Source organism: Homalodisca vitripennis, chromosome 5 (assembly GCF_021130785.1).
Source record: "Homalodisca vitripennis isolate AUS2020 chromosome 5, UT_GWSS_2.1, whole genome shotgun sequence".
NCBI lineage: Eukaryota > Metazoa > Arthropoda > Insecta > Hemiptera > Cicadellidae > Homalodisca > Homalodisca vitripennis.
Window position 1 is genome coordinate 127570001 of NC_060211.1, and position 20468 is coordinate 127590468.

General features: G+C 36.2%; 1 protein-coding gene across 2 annotated transcripts in view; it reads left to right on the plus strand.

Moving 5' to 3' along the window:
- The window catches only part of LOC124362857 (espin), a 144957-nt gene that overhangs the window by 99003 nt on the left and 25486 nt on the right, over window positions 1–20468 (plus strand). For both annotated transcript variants that reach the window (XM_046817717.1, XM_046817716.1), the window contains exons 4-6: window positions 2490–2672; window positions 11682–11786; window positions 15963–16242. In XM_046817717.1, the coding sequence (XP_046673673.1) occupies window positions 2490–2672; window positions 11682–11786; window positions 15963–16242 (568 nt within the window). The remainder of the gene's footprint in view (window positions 1–2489; window positions 2673–11681; window positions 11787–15962; window positions 16243–20468) is intronic.

Genomic DNA, 20468 nt, shown 5'->3' on the forward strand with positions numbered 1-20468 from the left:
ACGTTAGTACATCATGGTGTGCCAGTTATATTCGCCTTCTTGCGTAAAAAGTCTCTATCAAAAACATGTAAATGCTAAAATATGTTCTTCATCATGCCAGTACATATTCTGTGGTATGTATAGTAGCACAACGAATATTACTACTGTTACAAATACTGTGTCACTTACTTTGGTTATGTATGAAGAAGCGATCAATGATCAGCTCTCCGTAAGAAAAATAAACTCCGCAGCTCTTATTTTCTACTACTGTAGTTGTAGAATCATGCAAAATTTTATACAAAAAGAACAAATCAATTCGTTTATGTAAGGTTTATTATTGACGGTAGATAATTTTTAAATAACAGGATTTTGTACTCTTGACATAGCATACATTTCACACAAAAAAAGAATCCAGTTCTAGTTATGTAACATACTTATTCCGACTCTTGAATAGTTTACGATTTATACTATGCTATAAGAACATACATTGCATTGGAGACCGCTGTTTTGCTTTTATCAACTACATAACATCTTCTCGAAATTGCAATGTCTTCTATGCTGATAATACTAAGATTTTGCAAACAATCTAATGTACAGCGTGTTGATTTTTTTAGCTGGACCTCTCATAAATTTTGCTAGTTCCCTTTTTCTCGAAAAACTCATTCCTTTTTCTTCTTGACTTGATTTCGCGCTGTAAGATTTAAAAACCTTTCTCTTTTGCTGCGGGATTACACTGTATGAAGAAGATGTTTAGAGTGCAAAATCTTTTTACTACAGGTTTCCAAGACATTATTCTCCGTGCATTTCTCTAGTCTTTTACTGTCTTGATAATTTGAAAGACTTCTAAGGAGCATGAATCGTCCAGTATAATTATCTCGTTAAAGAATCTTGTATGATTCTCTATAAATTTATGTCTGAAGCCACATTAAGGATGCCTCAATTACCTAGTCCAGTAACCGTGGTTTCACTGAAGTAGCAATTGAGGCTAAGCAGAGGAAATGACTTTCATGAATTGTCTTGAAGTATCCGGATCTCGACATAGCAGGAATGGCGCGTCGCCTCTCTGCCTTTTGATCTTTCGGCTTATTGTAGTTATAGAAGAATTAAATAAGAATTCTGGAATGTACCTTTCGAATTAAAGATCAATTCCCTTGTCTGTACGTTGAACTAGTAACTAACTGGGCCATTAGTGTCGCCAATTTATTCACACCCTCAATAAAATGTTACAGACTAAAGTTTTAATCTTTTACATGCTCTGACCTTATTACCAGACTTCTTCTGACACTTTAATCTTAAAGATTTCTATTAGTCCTGTGTCACTGACTGATGGAATGTCAGTGAAATGTAGGAATTTGCGAGAGCTCAATAAATAGAAAAAATACATCTATGTTACGGTGCTTTCAAATATGAGATAACAAATTTATGAATTAACTACACCGTTCATAACATACTCTCTTTTTTGCATTTATGTTTTATACTTGTTTTTGTGTATAAAGATACGGATATGAGATATGAACAAATATGACGAGAATTTAAATTGCAGAATGGTTATGGAATTCCTTAATTAGAATATTTTTAAATAAGTGTTCTCTCAATTGCATTAGTAATGAAGCTAAATTATTCCACTACTCGTTATTTAGATAGCTGCTAATTAAATCTGGACAAGATTGAATTCCCATCTTCAAGTTGTTGCTCATATGCTGTCGACTGATTGTCATATAAAGCCATGTTGCTATCTGCATACCAACGACAACTACCCTCCTCCATACTCTGTAATATTATACACCTATGGATTAACTGTGTTATCTTATTTTTGGTAATTTGGACTAAATACTTTCCGGTAATCCGATTACTTAACTTTCAATTGTCTGCAGTACACGGCTACGTATTTAAAAATATGAAAGCATCATAGGAGCTACTAAATTCGCCCATACACCTTCCAGTCCGATAAATTTGTTAATTGCCCAACCCTTACTAAAGGAAAGGGTGTTTTTAAATTAATCTACAAACATTGGAGAACAAATTTTGTTTTGTTTAGTTACATTAAAAATGAGAAATCTGTTGATAGTTTAAGGTTTATTAAACAGTATTTCAGCTAGCTTCTACTTAAAACTTAGTTTTCAAGAATAATGAAATAATGTTGGGGTTACGACGCGCTCCTCACTGGCCTTTCAAGAATTCCAAGTAACTACTGAAACACACTCATATTTCCCCAAAAGGTTGCACTAACACAGGCCATCCTAAAAGACCACTGGTCTTTAAGACTTGGATGTACTGTTCGGGCGTGGTTCTGATGTTATCACTTACAGTAAATCTAATAAAATGTTATTTGGGTTATCTTTGACACATATTTCATACTATGTAAACAGCTGAGTAACAGCTATAGTATGAAGTCTGTATGTTTTTGAAATGTTCTAATATCACGGTAGCTGCAATGTGTCACCTGAAATAACTTAAAAACCATAACGATAAGTTTAACTTTCAAAATAATAATGATATTTAAAATACAGGTTCAGGATCAAGGTGTGGACCCCAACCTGCGAGATGGGGATGGTGCCACTCCACTGCACTTTGCCGCCAGTCGGGGACATGTGGAGGTGGTACGCTGGTTGTTACGTCACGGCGCCAAGTTGGTCCTGGACAAGTACGGCAAGAGTCCTATCAATGACGCAGCTGAAAACCATCAGATGGAGGTAGGAGTCATTACTATTATTTCAAGTTTCTAAAGTTACTCGTCCTCGTGGAAAAAAATATCTTGAAACAAGTTTTAAAAATTATCTACATACATAGGCTACTTCACACATTTACTGTGGTTCCTTCGGTTGGAATACTCCTATTAAATCAAACAGATTTTGTTGATAAGGTCTTTTTCTTATTATTGTCGGTGAAAGAATTTGGACAGTTGTTTAATTCTTCAACATTGTAAAGTAAAGGAATATTTTAAGGGCGTTTGGTACATGCATTTTTAAGTACAAGTAGGTAACCGAAGACTTTCGCCCAACTAGAAAAATTTTAGTTTTCTCAAAACTTGGGACTTTTTTTCACATGTCTTTTGGCATTGACCATTCACCAAAGCTTCATGAACTTTCATCTGCGATTCTTGCTATCCAATTTAGTATTCAGATAGATATCCAAATAACAGGTTTTTTTTTAAAGCGATCGATATCTTGTTGATTCATAACGTCGGCGTCGAAGAAGCTCCAAACTAATTATTTGCATTTTTTCGACATCAGAGACACCTAAACTACAAAATCAAATGTTATATGAATAGGTATTCTCATTGTCTCGTCAAGTGTACAATAGAGTGCACTACGATATTTTAGACACGATGTCCAAAGCACGGTGGAGCAACCGAACCTTCTACACATAACGTAGCTATGATGGCTAGGGTTGATTCAATGCGAATGATAAGTTGTTCCAAATTCACCTGTGCAGCATCCGAAATCTGTCGTAGTCACATATGTAACTCCTGGAATCTGGAGTCAACGACCGCATGAAGAGATTTAAAATGTCGGTGAAGTAGAAGCTCTAAATGGATTCTTTGCAAAGTTTTGACATCGGACATATATAGAATGGGTGTGTAGCAATTCAAGTGCAATCTAGATGATCTAAAGTGCTCGAATGAGTTCGTTTATAGCTTCTTCATTTTGGATCTCTTCAGACGGACGTTGACTCCATCCAGGAGTCAAGTCAGTGACAGCGTCGGGTTTCAGAGCTACTAAGCGGTATGTAAATTTGAGCCAAACTCACCATTCGCATTGAATCAATCCTTCCCACCATAGACCTACGTTATGTGTAGTTGTGGAAGAGTGTAGTGTGTCACCTGTCTACCTACAGTACAGTCCAGTCTCCAGGTAAGACGTACTCCAGTCTTATAGAATCAACTCTTCCCACCAGAGCTACGTTATGTGTAGTTGTGGAAGAGTAGTGTGTCACTTGTCTACCTACAGTAGAGTCCAGTATCCAGGTAAGACGTACTCCAGTCTTATAGAATCAACTCTTCCCACCAGAGCTACGTTATGTGTAGTTGTGGAAGAGTAGTGTGTCACCTGTCTACCTACAGTAGAGTCCAGTATCCAGGTAAGACGTACTCCAGTCACTTTGGACGCAGTTCCAGCCCAATAACCGCACTTTCACTGCACTCGCTCGCTCAGTTGATTGATTCGGCTAATATCATATCGGTGAAAGCCGTGATGAGTTGAGTATCGAAGGCAAGTGACAAGCGGATCATCGGTGGTTCTACACGTCACAGCACGTCCCGCTCTGCCACGTGCCTCTCTCCCGTCTGCCTGCACTGGTATATACAAGTATATTCATGAGCTTTATAGTAATGTAGGCCTATTAGAACATTTTATATAGCCTTGACACTTTAACAAGATCTTCTTTGAAGTTTGAAATATTCAGACATATTCTTGATTTAACAACCTTTTTGTTGTGAAATAGTGTGTTTAAAGCAGTCTTGAAAAAAATATGTTCTAAGTATATACTTACGAGATTTATCATAGGATAATTAATTACGAAGAAGTTTTATACGGGGTATCCATAATTTATTGTATAAAACTTCACCATTTCATTTCTTTCCTGACAAATCTACTATAACTAAAAACATGAAAAATTCTCTAAGAGTAAAATGTTTGTAGACTGTTCGTCGACCAGTGTATATATATATATATATATATATATATATACTCGTATATATGTTAATACACCAGTGGTCGTATTTTATATACATGGTGATACTATCGGAATTATCCCACAAAACGTACCAGTACAAACCACCCTGATATAGGCCATACGTGTTATTTAGATTAACCCTTATAGTGGACACAGGGCGATACTGATACAGATATAGTAACCGGATAAAATATTAAAACCAAACTCTCTTAAAGTGCCGATAAACCATTCTGTATGAATATGTTTCGTCATACAACGCACATACCAATTTTGGTTTAAATATATCCACTTGCAATGCTTTTAAAATTGCTTTGGAGAAATATTTTGGTCCGATTAATCCTCAACGAAAGAACTCAACCTTGCCGTTTACGTATAAGCCAATTTCTGATAATATTTACGGCCTCGTAATCATGATGATACATAGATGCGTAGATAGAGAACTGTTTACTCACATTGCAATGAGATAATAAAGTGACACTCAAGTTTAAAGTCATAGTGTAAATGAAATATTGCAGATAAAATGTAGTATACTGTTGAGTAATAAACCTGTTTTTAATGGACGATTTAAGATTACAGGAAGTGTGGTAACACTCGAACGTGTGATTGGTTCAAAACCACTCAAAGGCATTAAATGGGGATCGAGTTTATAAAAAAAAACCTGGCTTGGAATGCCAAACAAGTCAGTGACTGGGGCGTCTTATGCATCAATCAGAAAATACATAAATTTATAATGAGCCTTTAACATATCTAGGTACCTTCAAGAATACTCCTTGAGTTCTTAAGGTCAGCAGAGGCTTCTGATTTTGAGTTCAACCATTAGCTTGGCTTAGCTTGGGCATGACAGAATGTTTTTATCTTAACGCCTTAAATTGGAATTGCCAAATTTTATTAGCTGTGAAATATACTAAAAATTTAGGTTTCACCTTTAAAAATCCATATTATGGATTCCTGTAGACTCCCATCCGCCTTCAGTCACTGAGGGATATTCAACAAGACCTAGAAAAGTCAGCAAACTTAGATTGTTATTTCTCCATTTTTGTCCTTTTTCCATTTAATTCTCCACTAGACTAGTGACCATTCGATTAGCAAGGATTTGGAGAGATGCCCAAATGATGACATTTTGTGTAACTCATATTCCCTGATTTATTTCTAATTTGAGCTGTTGGAACTTTTACAATATTCACATTTACTAACTAGTCTTAACAAGGACTATGTGGTTACAAACATAAAGCATCCAGCCAATTAACGAACTGGATCCACACCACAACAAGGACGCTCGGCAGTTCTGGCGCGGCGGACGATGACATTAGCGGGTCCCTCTTGAACATAACGGCGCGGGACGTGTGGCTACACTTCCCGCACAACTGGTTCCATTGCGACCCACTTACCTCCAGTTCGAACCGATTATTGGATATCAGGAATGCCAACCTAATATCGTATCGTGTCGTTAATAAGGGGTGTACGCTTCGAACCTGTTCCTCGCCGCGATATACGTTCTCCTTAGCATTCATCTGCACACCACCTTACTCCATTTGTTGTGTAAAACACTAATTCAATCTATGCCTGTTACCGTCCACATACACTTCCGGCAACACCCTCTGAACAGTGTAAATGTCTGAGTTTCTGAAGACATTCTATAATAGCAAATATTGTTTTTATTACGTTATTATTAAGGACCCGGGAGATCCTTCTTAAAACCACTTCGTCGTTGTCCGTCTGTGCGATAAGACTTGATAGAAAGGTATCAGATAAATTATTTATCAAGATTTATCAAATAGAATTACAGATAAATTATTGCATCTGCAAGAAGGTTTATGGATTTTACATTGCAAGAAGTGATAACCTGATATAGCTGAGTATCGAGAACCCGACACAACGTTATTACTTCAAGGCATTTCTCTTCGGAGTTACTTGTAACCACGTTGCATCTTAAGCTTTGGTCGCAAAATCAATAACCTAGCAGGAAGAGTAGTTAGTAACCTAAGTACCATATTTCAAGTCTATAGAACCTTCTTTGTTTGAAGTTTATTTTTCACGATGGAAGAAGGATTGTGAAGGAAACAGGATTTTTCCGGACATTTGCCATCGTTCAGTGAAACAAAAAATCAATAACACTACGTTTCGAGATCTGCATCTGATCTCTTCTTCAGGTAAATAACTAACCTAATACATAATTACAAACTAGGCTAAAATAAACAAATCATACCAGAGCGTTGTGACACGTCTAAGTCAAGAATCACAACCACCATGTTGTGTGTCAACTTCGCTAACTCTATAAAACATGTACTTAATACAAAACTAAACACAACACTAATTATTAAAACTGAACTACATAGTGTTGTTTAGAGCGTGTCACAACGCTCAGGTTTGATTTGTTTATTTTAGCCTTGTTTGTAATTATGTGTTAGGTTAGTTATTTACCTGAAGAAGAGATCAAATTGCAGATATCGAAGTGTTTGTTTTGTTCGCTGAACGATGGCAAATGTCCGGAAAACCCTGTTTCCTTCTCTATAAAATCTGTCTATTAAGAGTTATCGCACACACACGAACAGACGACACGACTTTAAGAAGAACCTGCAGGGTCCTTAATAACAATATTAGTTTGAACCCGTTTATAAGTATGTCGCAAAATATTAATAAATTTGACGCCTGCAAGTTTTTACTACAAGTGCAATACGTGTACAAAGATTGCGTCGAAACGTTTGCGGGCGATGTTGCGCGCTGCAGCGGTATTGAAGCAACATCTGAGCAGCACTACTGCTTTGCTCAAGTCAGACAAATATCCGCCCTAATGTTCTGCATCCGCTATCATCGGCTCGCTTGCGCGACGACAGAAAGCGTGGCAAAACAAACAAACCGCCGGCCCGCCAAACCTTCAGCAGTCGAGCGGTCATCCGCCACAAACTGACCTGACGTTTTCTAATATAAATAGGTTGAAAATCACCGAGTATACAAAGATTCACTCCGTAAGCGCGGCTTACGACGGTGAGGGAGAGAGATTTCGGACACATAGAACACAAAGTTAAGTGTTTTAAAGTGCTCAGAACACAAATCGTTCCAAAATTAATGCCGTTGCTCTAGTTACGATTTCGTTCCGGAACATGAAACAACAAGCTTTGGACCTCAAATACTGCCAGATCATTCCGAAACGAATAGTTCTGCTCTAGAATTTGTATAAGCTTCATTTACGATTACTCTTAACATAAAACATAATTATAAATCCGCTAACGAACAATCACACTATATATAAAATTCACTTCGAACTATAATAAAAAACAAAATATTGGTAAACTCTTTATGAATTTCGTACGTCTTAGGGTACCTTACTTTAAAAAAAAAAAAAAAAAAAAAACAAACAAAACAAACAAATATGCGATAATTATTATATTAAACTAACAAGAAAAAATAACACTAATTAAAAAATAAACAGTGAAGAAATATGAAGAATCTTGGAACATTGGAAAAAGTTTAATTTACTATCACTGGTAAATAAATAACAATTTTCCTATATTTATTGTATAATTGCAAGGCCCGTCATCAGGAAATCACTTCACAAAAGGCCTTACAATAATAAAATAAATATTGGAAAATTTGTATTTATTTACCAGTGATAGTAAATTAAGTGAACAAATATTTAACAGTTGATGTTCATCAGAAATTCCAAAGAGTAGAAATACAAACTTTTCATAAATTATCGAAGACTCAAACCGAAATAAATGCTGATTGTAATATACGAGTAAGTGACGAGCATTTTTGCTCCTTCTCAAATTAAATCTATTGATATTTCCGTCAACATATAATGCTGCATTATTAATTAACATTACATTACATAATTAATGTCATAGCAATTTTCAATTTTGTCTTGATTGGGTTCTCTGAAATGTACAGCAAGAGGCTCGTTATCTCCATGAACAATACTATAACGGTGATCTATCATTGTGTTGCTTGAATTACAATCGTAGTCCCTTTAATTGAATAAGTTTTATTAGTTACATTGCTGCTAAAATTTTGACTACATGACATGATTTTGCATGTACCGCAACGTGTTTCTATGCACGGTTTACGAACAGTATTAAAGACAATGGCGGCCACCTGCAGCAACCAGTACGAGATAGAGGGCGAACTGATTTTCATGCAAAGATAATTTCCCCTTTTCTATGTCCTTTTGGTGTTCAAAATCAAAGGCGGACATTAAAGGCGGGCTAGTATAAACATAGCCTGTGAATGAGTTACTCTGATGTCCAGGGTTGTCAGTGCTGGATGCTGAGGATATGCCATGCTGTGTAAGACTTGAACTGAGTGCTTTAATAACCAGGTAGAAATACGGCCCAGCACATAACAGGCTTGTTTCATTTATCAAATTTATCTTAACAAATAACCAGTTATTTACCAGTGAAACCTCAGAATGATATACAATACTCGCGTGTACGCTAAGTATTGTATTCCAAGTTATTTTCCACTTTATCGAAGTTTTACAAATGCCAGAGGGAAACAGAGCGAACCAGAATAATGTGAAGGGGAAGCTGGGATTATCTAGTTTGTGTGGTCTGGAGATTATTAAATGCTGCCAAATATATGATATTTTGATGGAGGATATATCATCGGTCACGTTATAAAAGATTATTTTCCCGCAGTGACCACACTATAGGTGTTGTTGACTATAGACATCCTTTCTGCTCGATACACTAGTTAATTGGAGTCACCATAGAGCTCACTTTCATGTCACCTGTTGAGGACGAAAGTGATAGTGTGAGCCGAGCTGGCAGTGTACCCAGTCTGCGCGGCGCGGCATCAGATACACTGTTATGGTTATGTCATCCTGTGTCCCTGACCGCGATTCCTCAATAATTCATTGTCACTGTATCGGTCATTCACCAGCATCGTTTTTTACGATGAATTTACATTTTTTTAAACTATTAACCTTTTACTTACCTTATATTACCGTATTATATAATTTATTTTAAAAATGTCACATAAAAATATTAGTAATTACCTTATAGTAATAACCACTCACTTTTCGACAAGGATGTAGCCAGCGAGAGAGCCAAGGGGTCCGTACCCCCCAAATTTTAATTGTTTCAATTCATTGTTTAGTAAATTATTATTATTATTTAAATAATTCAGTATTACTGACTTGTACTGATGAAAGATCGTTCTCAATAAAGAAACGGGCCAAGAACTTGTTAAGGGACAAAATACTCTCTTTCAACTACAGAAAAAATATCAAGGGGTCTAGACCCCCCTCCCCAAATGTTTTTCTGGCTACGTTCTTGCTTTTCGATTTCTAAAGTATATTACTGTATACTGCAATTTAGTTTTAAAACATTATACCGTTATTATTTTTTGTAATCGCTGTTAACTTTGAATTGAAGGACGAGTCTGACACCCGATTACTTTATAGACTGTATCTTATTAGCAGAATTGAATCAACGTTGTGTTGTAAGTATTAAAAAAATAACTATAATAAACCGATATGACGGAGTATCAAAGAATCTGACCGAACATAATGGAAGAGTTATTGCATATTCAGACAGACTGCACATTCACCTTTTGAAATCAAAATCGATAGAATCTTCCTTAGACCACAAGGAACGTATGTACCAATTTTCTTGTCTCCAGGACCTTTCTATCAAAAGTTATCGTATAGACGGACACACAGACGGACGGTTTGCCCCTGACCTTTTGACACCAAAAACAATAGGGTTCTTCCTTGGATCAAGAGAACCTCAGTACTGAATTTCAAAGTCTCCAGATGCTTTCTATAGAATGTTATCGCACAGACGGATGGACAACTACACGAGTTTTGAAGGACCCAAAAGGAATAGCGTGCGTATAGCGAGTTAGTATCTGAGAGATGACAATAGTGCACGCTTAGATAACATTATATATGCAACTTTAACAACATTGAAATTTCAAGTCGGCTGCTAACGTAGATTAAACCCGAAATTACAACAGTGCAATAAGTGATCACATGCTCAGTTATTGATTCATGCCGTTTTTGCTATCACCTACATTTCTATTACTATTGTCACTTGAATCTGATTCTGAATTATTTATATTAAATCACCACAATTCTAGTCTCAATTGCTGTGTTCAGTAAAATTTCGGTAAATCGATTTATACTTGTCGTTTATGTTTATAAAAAGTTGTTTCCCATTTTTACTGGGTATATTGTCTAATGCCTATCATAGCTGATGGTAGTGATACGCTTTAAGAGCCGGCTATACTATTTCAGCCCCAAAAGAACAATGTTAAACCTCAAACACTTTTATGATCACATTTTTAACGTAGAGTTTCTAGGTGTCTTATTTCAAAAATATAATTAATACCCATCCGATATAGTTACGCTTTTTGATATTTTTTGGGTTTTAAGAAAAAATTCAACCATTAGTACTTATAGTTAAATATTTAAAAAGTATACACTTTGCAAGAAATACAACACGTGTATGGATGCATATTAATCAATGCCACGATTCTGTGATAAAAATAAGGACGTAATGTATATTATGTTGTAACATTAATCTTAGGGGTAAACTCAAGGGTGTTGCACTACAACTGGTTTTAAAGTGCTAAAATTGGTTTTCGAATGTATTAACATGTTTTAATAAAGAAATGTATGTTCAAAGTTCACCACACATGTATCTTTTTTATGTTTCAAATACGTACAGTTTTTAATTTCCTTAAGTAAATTTCATTTCAAAAGTGCACTACTCTGAAATTAGAATGCGTACACATAGTGTACAACATTCTCCTACTAATCTTCAACCATATCTCGTACCTTGAGCCTGATTATATTGTCCAAAATGGTTATAATCATTACAAATATTTAACATTTCTTCTTATATTTCTTAACTTCAGGGACGAGTTGTTGATAAAAAAAAAAACTGTGACTCTACACGATCCAAGGACTAGCACATTACAATGTAGCCTTACTTAAAGCAATAGTCTAAGCAGAGTTCTACAATTTCCTTAAGATCGTATAAGCCTTGATCTTGTTAACTCTGTCAATAATAATCTGTTTTGTACAGTGCCTGAATCTACTTGTGCAGCGAGGCACCACACCCGACTATCATGATGACCTGCGTCAGGGCAAGCTACATGGCTGTACCTGCCGGGCTGGGGACAACACTGTGGTGAGTACTGGTCTCTTGCAATGATCCTTGTTTACAGGATAAGGCAAGTGGCTATATGAGTTATTAATTAGGCCATTGAGCTACATATGTAGTCTATGTATAAGGTGGTTTGATAAGCAACTTGGATACAAATAAAAAAATGCAATTGTTGTTTTGATATCTGTTTTGTCTTTCAACATAGTCCCTCTAAGTTCAACGCTCTAAGTCCATTGTGTTTCCTGCTTTATGCTTATTTCTCTGTCAGGAAGCCACCTCGAAGCTTCCAAAATGTCACTGAATATTCTAAAAAACTGTTTAGCCAGTAGCGTAGCCAGAAATTTCGTTCGGGGGGGGGGGGTCCGAAACCGGGGGATCCGGGGGACGTTTTGTGTGTTATTTGCCAATGAATTCACTGGTAAAAGGAAATTACCAAAAAACATGGAGCTTTAGTAACTACGCCTTATAGAAAGTGGAAATATGTAATAGGCAAATTAAACTCTCACAGCAACTCTAGTACCACAAATTTTCTTGTATTCCTACAGAAACTTTACGAAGTTCGATTCTGGCCGAGTAGAAGGCACCAAAGTGATGTTGGATTCACTGGATAAGAAAGAAAAAGAACACAACAGAGCTTCACTCAAGCGTATAATTGACTCAACTATATTCTGTGGAGAAAATGAAATACCCCTTCGGGGACATTGGGCCACTGACGGCCGAAAACCCTTTAGAAAAGAAGGGCGATTTTCGAGCGTTTGCTCGGGTACAGATCAAACTAACGGTCGGAAAATGCACCGGAAAAACTCTACTGATTAGAAGTTCGGCCACTTTGGATTTCACTGATTAGGGTATTTATGAATGAGTTATAATGACGATTTTTTTGTATCATTACACTGTAGACAAGTATATAAATATCGGAAAAATCACTTTCGGTCGGAAATAAAATACACCTGAAAAACTCTAATGATTAGAACTTCAACTACTTCGGACTTCGGTTATTGAGGTAAACGTGGTATTTTTTATTGAGTTAGGACGACGATTTTTTGTTATCATTAAACTGTACTCGACTATCCTATATAATTATCGAGAAAAAAACACTTCCGGTCGGTAAATACCGAAGAAAAGCTCTCTACTGATTCGTTTTGACGATTTTGGATTTCACTGGTTGAGTGGTTGAGGTAAAAGTAGTACTTATAATTATGTTAATTATTTAGAGATTAATTCAACGCTGACTAATAAATGTATAATTATCGAGAAAAAAAAACAAAAATAATCACTTCCGATCGGAATATACTAAGGAAAATTAAATAATACCTCAGTCAGTGAAATCCAAAGTAGTCGGAACTTCTTATCTGTAGAGTTTTCCGGTGTATTATCTGACCGGAAGCGTTTTCCAATTTTTCTTTGATAATTATATAGATATTAATCGGCGTTCAATTGATACCTAAAAATCAATGTTCTAACATAATTCTAAGTACCACTTTTATCTCAACGACTCAACCAGTGAAATCCAAAATCGTCAAAATCTGAATCAGTAGAGCTTTTCCTCGGTATATTCCGACCGGAGGTAATAATAATATAATTATAATAATACTTTTATTGTGTCAACAATAATAAAGATTGCATACAATCGTCAAATTAAATTATTTAGAAATATGTATATCTATTTTAAATTGCCCCCATTCATACCCGTTCATACACAGTCCACACTCATTCCTAAGACTGATACATACTTACAGCCATACGTTTTTAAATCTTCGAAATTTTACCACCAGAAATAGAGGATGAATCGAAATTACTTTAAATTTCATCCAGCGGCTCATCATAAACTCTTCCACTGAATAAAACACCCTCGACACCAAAAAGTGTCTCAATCGGGCTTTAAATTTTTTGTTGGTTCATTCAAATTTTTTATTTCATCAGGGAGCTTGTTGATCAGGCTTAACACCAACCTCGGATGGCAAACGTTTGAATGCGGCTGTTCTGTGCGGATGTAACCCGAAGGTTGTCGCTGCCTCTTATCCCGTATTGATAGACGTCCCTGCCCCGGACGAACTCGCACTTAAATCGGCAGTACAGGGCGACATCGAGGATGTAGAGACAGGGCAAAGTTAGCAATCCAAGCTCCCTAAAGGCATCTCTGCATGAATTTCGGGATTTCAATTTTTAAAATGATGAGGACAGCTTTCTTTTGACTTCTAAATATTCGCTCAAATTTGTATTTAGAACAGCTGCCCATAGCCTCAACTCGTACATTAGATGGGGGTGTACAAGGCCGAAGTAGGCCATTTTTAGTACATCCCGGGAGCAAAATTTGAAAGGTTCCGTAGAGCATAAATGCCTGAAGAAACCTTGAGCAGGTACTTTCAATGTGATTGTCTCAAGTCAGACTTCGATTAAGGTACATTCCGAGGAACTTGGTGGAATCAGTTTCCTCTATGAGGACATCGTCCGCCATCACAGCAGCGCGATCCTCAATCAATTACAGTTTAATGACACCTAAAATCAAACGTCGTAAACTTAATTCTAAGCAGTCACTTTACGTCCCCACGACGAATTTGAACGAAGTGGTCGCTAATTTAAACTGTTCGTCGTGTTACGGTTCAGGTGACTTTGCGACGTCACCTGACCGCGCCCTATAGAAATACCGTGATTACACTACACTATCCGAAAGGCCGAGCCCAAAAGTATCGTTTGATACTTTATGATTTAAACGAAAGGACAATTATATGTTTAACAACGGTCACTTCAATCAGTGAAATCAAATCAATTTAATGTTTGTAGACAAGAGTAATGATAACTGTCCTTTTTTCTCCTGCTCCATGCTTTATTTTTTAATATGTCTTAAAATTTTCGGGGGGGGGTCCGGACCCCCTGGACCCCCCTTCGCTACGCCACTGTGTTTAGCTCCTGTAATTTTTTATGCTAAACACAATTAAATATATCTTTTTAAACTCTGAATTTGAGTGTTAGCTATTTCATTTCCCAACAATTTCTTGTAGCCTGAACCCAAACAGTTATCTTAATCCTACCGGGAAGTTTGGTAGGATGGTAGCAATGCTAGATAAGTTGAAGTTAAACACACGGGTCTAATCCCTTCCAGAAAATGTTTATTGTTCTGCATGTATATCGTAGATGAAGAATCTCATAGGCACGCTCTATAATGGCACTGACTTCTTAATAAACTGTACAGCAAATATTCACAGGGACTACCAGCTCCCTAAGTTGTCTCTCTTGCAATTCCAACACCCTTCCACTTTGTATCTTAGAACCATAAAAACTATTCAAGCTCCACTGACAGATGGAAGGAGTGTACTTCCCTCGAGTTTACCCCCTCTGAAGGGTATCACTACTCTGACATTTTTGGAAAAATGAAAACTTTGGAGGTATACATCAGATATCACGTGAAATATATGATCCTGGATCACAATGCTAATTTTACTGTAACCTATTCTGTAGCTGTGAGCTAATAACTGTCTTTTCTACTGTCATTTGCACTCCTGGTTGTAGCCATGGTGTCTGTGATAGCAAGGTTGAGACAAAAGTCCATGACAGCATGACTGGAGCATAAGGGAAAGTGATAGCCAGATAGACCATTCTCTACATTCTGGCTATCCTAGTTATCTCCTCAACCTCGATTTTTGACTCTTAGACCACAGATCTGATCATACTCGTACATCTAGTTTCTTTGTTATTTGTATTGTACCAGTTAAACCAGTAGGGTAGAGCTCTAAATATTAAGACTAGCAATTTCTTTGAGGCATCGTGAAAGATTGTCATAAAATTCAAAGCACTATTTAGTCTTTTATGCTTTTCTAAAATAGTTTCTAATTTCAAATCCAAGAGGAGTAGTAGGACCCTAACCGTTTGAGTCTGGTGAACAAGACGACTGGGTTCATTCTTCTAAACAGATGCAGGATGGATAGTGTCATACGGGAATTTGTCAAAATTAAGCAAAGTAAATCATTGTTTTTTGAGCAATATCAATATTGAAGACTGTTGCAAACATTATCTTGGAAGTTTATGTCAGTCTATTATGCTAGTTATAATGCTAACTTTATTTATTTTATACAACTCGAAGAGATGTACTGGTCTGCAAGTGATGTGGCAGTAATGCTACTAAAAGTAGGTCTAATGCTTTCAAAACATCATTTGTGTATTACCTATCTGATGTCTGATCCATTACTATGACGTTTACAGTGTTCATATGCCGATTGCGTGAATTATGGGAGGGACAAGGAACCGTTCTACCTGCACCCTCCAACACAAGGATCTGTCAAGGACTCTCCTCCAGTAAAGGATGGGCTCTACATTAATCCCATGACAGTGACTCAGACACAGTCACAGACACACAGCTTCTACCTTCACAATCCCCACGAGGTTCCCTACCACCGTGTCAAGGACCTATTCAGCCCTGAGAAGTCAGGATTTGCTACCTACAGCAAGCCACCACCTCCTCCTCCACCGCCTCCACTCACAGGTATGCCACTTTATTCTAAAGCCAGACAACAACAGAAGAATCTTGCAAAAGTATGAAAGGTTCTTTATTTTTCACTGTATATCTTATTTATGAGTTTATACGTTTACTATGCAGTTTTATATATTTACTACTAAGGCAGTTCTTAGAGACTGGGAAATATGTCAGAAAACCAGTTCAGGGCAAACCTAGAACAACTGACAGAACAGTTGATCGTTTTCTAGTGGTAAACACTCTTTGCAGAAGAACAGCTACCAATTCTGAGCTATAAGGTTTAATCAGGAAAGTATGTAATGTGAATATTTCTAGCCATACCATCTGTAGACGTCTAAAAGAAGTGGGAGAGGAATGGAAGTCCTGCTACAGGTTCTCTGCTCACCGCATGTAGTCTTGCTTTAAGAACTAGATTTGCCTGGAATCGTGTCAACTGGGCTGTGAATGACTTGAAGAATATTCTCTTCCCAGACAAGACTAGAGTAAGTCTATCTTCACCAAATGGACAAAAAGTGTATGAGGAAGAAGGCATGGTGAAAGATTTGCACAAATCTGCTTCTCCCCCAGGACTCCTTTTGGTAGGGGCTCTTCTGGGGTGGTATACAGTATAACACTCGCACAAGATCTTGATAATTCCTACACCAGCTTAACACAAAGACCAGACTGCATTAAGATACATAGAAGGTATACCAGAAGAACATATAGTACGTTTTGGTCTGGTTGTTGGGACAGATTTCAAATTCATGAAAGAGGAGAAATCCTGTGACCACATAGTGCAGCAACTGTGGGAGGTTTATCTTAGGGAATTTGAGAAAATCTCAATCAATTGCCCACCCAAGAGTCCCAACCTCAACCCTAATGGGAGGTCTGTAATCTGGGATAGTGTAAAAAAATACATCAGAGCAAGAAACAATCCTCCAGCAATCCTTGGAGTGGTAGACAACTCCTCTAGAAACTATCCAACATCTTATCAATGTTATGAGGAGAAGATTCTAAGAAGTAATCCTGCAATAGGCACCAGATACTAGAAAACTTATAAGATAAGATACTTAAGATAATATAGGCATTTTTTAAATCAAAGGTTATTTCCACTTTTTTCACTTGTCATTATTTTCTCCAATGAAATATACTTATTTGTAAAGCTAGTTACTATTCTAATACAATTAAAGATAAAAAATACTACAAAATTGCTTTAGCTCATTTTTAACTTTAAAATTGGTCAAGGAAACACAAACATGATTGTACCAAAACTTTTTTGATAAACAAAAGTCCCAAATGTATAATTATTAAGAAATCTTTAGTATTCCTTATATATATTCATATTCTATTTTTATCAGTTAAGTTAGCTGGTAGTAAAAGAACATATGAAGACCCCGAAGGTAAAAATCACAAGGAAAAAGATATAGGTAGAGAGATAAAAAACCACCAGTTAATAAAAAAGAATGGCTGTACAGCTTTCCACCTGGATATATCACAAAATACCGAGGAGACTCAATGCAACCCTTCTAAATTGTGAAGATTTACTAATACCTACATATACACTGTGTGTTCACTTTTCCAAATAGTTTAAATGTCGATTCCACACAGACATTAATATCTCCCCCAGTAGGGTTCACTTCTGGCTGGTTAATACTTGCCAGTAGAACCTACACTGGGAACAGCAAATATCAATGTGTCACTTAAATCTAGGAGTCCCAATTTATGTCCAGGAGCGGCACATCATCAACTGCAAATGTTGTGATATTGGGGTGAATAGGGTTGGTCGATACCTCTAGTTAACTGTGGAGGATGACTGTTGGAGTAGATGGGGCTTGAGAGAGTATTGTCTCCCCCCCTCCATCTCTTCTGCTTGCTTTGACTGAAAGAACAGAGCTGACCAGCCCCTTCTTCCAATGTGACTTGATTGAGATAAGTGCCCTATCCAATAATAAAGCAGTTTTACCGGAAGGTGAAGCTAGAAAATTAGATGATACCTCATGGAATCTTAACAGGAGGCAGCCTGTACTCCCAGATTTACCCATCCTAAATATCGAGAAGTAGCGCAAAAAATTTTTAGAACTAAGTGCAATGAGGGGTATCCTCTAAATGACAAAAAAACAACACTGATATTTCACTAATAACATTCCAAATCGATGATTTCTTAGGTATACACATGAAGGACTTTCTCACTTACTTAACACATTCTTTAGTTTCTCTTGGTTCCCTGCATTATTCTCTTTACAAAGATATCTAGTGTTTTCAAACTGTTGACACCAACTAGGATTATTATTATCGCTTAAAAAATTATGATGAAACTCAATGCAGAATAGATGTTGAATTCAATATAGTTCAAAATGTATTCTGAATCTAAAAAAATCCATAGAAATTCACTGTGTGCAAACTGTAAAAACCACAATTAAGGTTTCTGTTCACTAGTTGCTATTTTTTTTACTAGTACTTTCTACCAGAAGTTAAGGAAGGAATGAGTTTACATCCACACATGTGTACCCAACTAAACTGTTTAAATTGCTCTTTCATTTTGTGTAGAATTTAGTTTTTCATAATCTTTATTTTTATGATTATTAAATTAACTATTTTTTGTTAATCCATTAGTATAAATACTACAAAGCTTAAAGATTCCAATATTCATTGTGAAACACCCAATATTACACATCCAAATACAATAATGATTGGAGGATTGTTATTTTACACAGAGAATTAAGCCTAGGATCCCACTGAGAGATTCCTTGTTTAACCTAGAACAAATTATTTGAGCAACATCCCATCACGTTACAAAAGGTTCTGTATGACTTAATACAGATGCCATTTAGGCTCATTTAACTACAATAAACTAGAAAGATTGTGTATTAATAACACATTTATTCACTAAAGGAGTTTTTACCTCTAGTTTTAAACTTTCTGTATTCAAAAGAATTCATTCCAGTCAAGATAAATTTCAAGGCTGCAAATTATAAAATGTTATAAAACGGAAACAAAAGTTTATTAACTGTCGGAAAATATTGTAATGAAAGACTGCCAAATGAGATAAGAAAATAACAATGTAAAGTAATGAATAACAAGTGGGATTGACAAGGTGTTATCAATAAGTGATAAGGAGGTCTTGTGAGGTGATGTGAGTGAGTTAGCCACACCGCAGCATCATCAGCTGTTGTTATTGTAGTGTCGTGAGCTTGGCTGTGAGTGATGGGTTGGTTGTGTTGTAGACGGTCAGCCCCCGCCCCCACCTCCATCCTAGTCTCCACACCACCCTCTCCCATACCGTCACCCCTACCAGGCACCCGATCACCATCCTCTGCCCACACTTTGGTATCTGACAGTCCAGAACTCCATATAACTGCAAATTGTAATACTCCAGATGTCATCACAGGTAAACTTCTTGCTGTTACACAACCAAACTTTTGAATAAAGTTCATCTAGAAATTATGTTTTATTAAATCTTTAATAAAAAACATAATGTCTATTTGACCCTTTTTCTAGCTTGAATCATTTTCTTGTACAATATTCATTCCCTGCAGTTCTTTGAGGTTAAGTAAATTAACCTATTTAAGACTAACACCATAATTCTTTCCATGATAAATTAATATACTTTAAATTTATATTCTCATTTAAGGTGCATAAGAGTGTAAACAGCCAAACTTCATAACATATTCAAAAGGTTTTAAACCACTTACTTATTTACATAGATGTACACATGTGTAGACTAGCCATCCTACAATGGGTTATATTGTTAGTATCATTCTCTATCAGGTCCAAATCTATCCCCTACCTCTTCAGGGTACCTGCACCACTGAGTGTGCCGCAAGGAAAATCTTCTACTCTATGATTTTAGTATGGATCACAAAAATGAGCTTATGTATTCAATAAAAATGAACTTGAATTTAGGAATACAGTACTCAATTCATAATACTTCTCTAATTAAATAAGCCACCACAAATAATGGTTTATTTTAAAATTTGTATTAAGAGACTACTCTAACTAAAAACGTTCAAAACATTTCAATCCACTTGTATTTTTTATAACTCCAGTTTCATAATTAAAATTTGAATGAAGTTAAAATAAAAATTAGCTTGAGTGATAACTTTATAAATTTACTTAACACAAATAAAGTTTTGCTGTTAAATTTTAAAATATAAGACCAGTGGATTAACAGTTTTTCATTTCTTGTGTATTGTAAAGTAAATTGGCAAATAGAAAGATTAAACATATGTCAACATAGGTTATAAATTGTAGGGCAA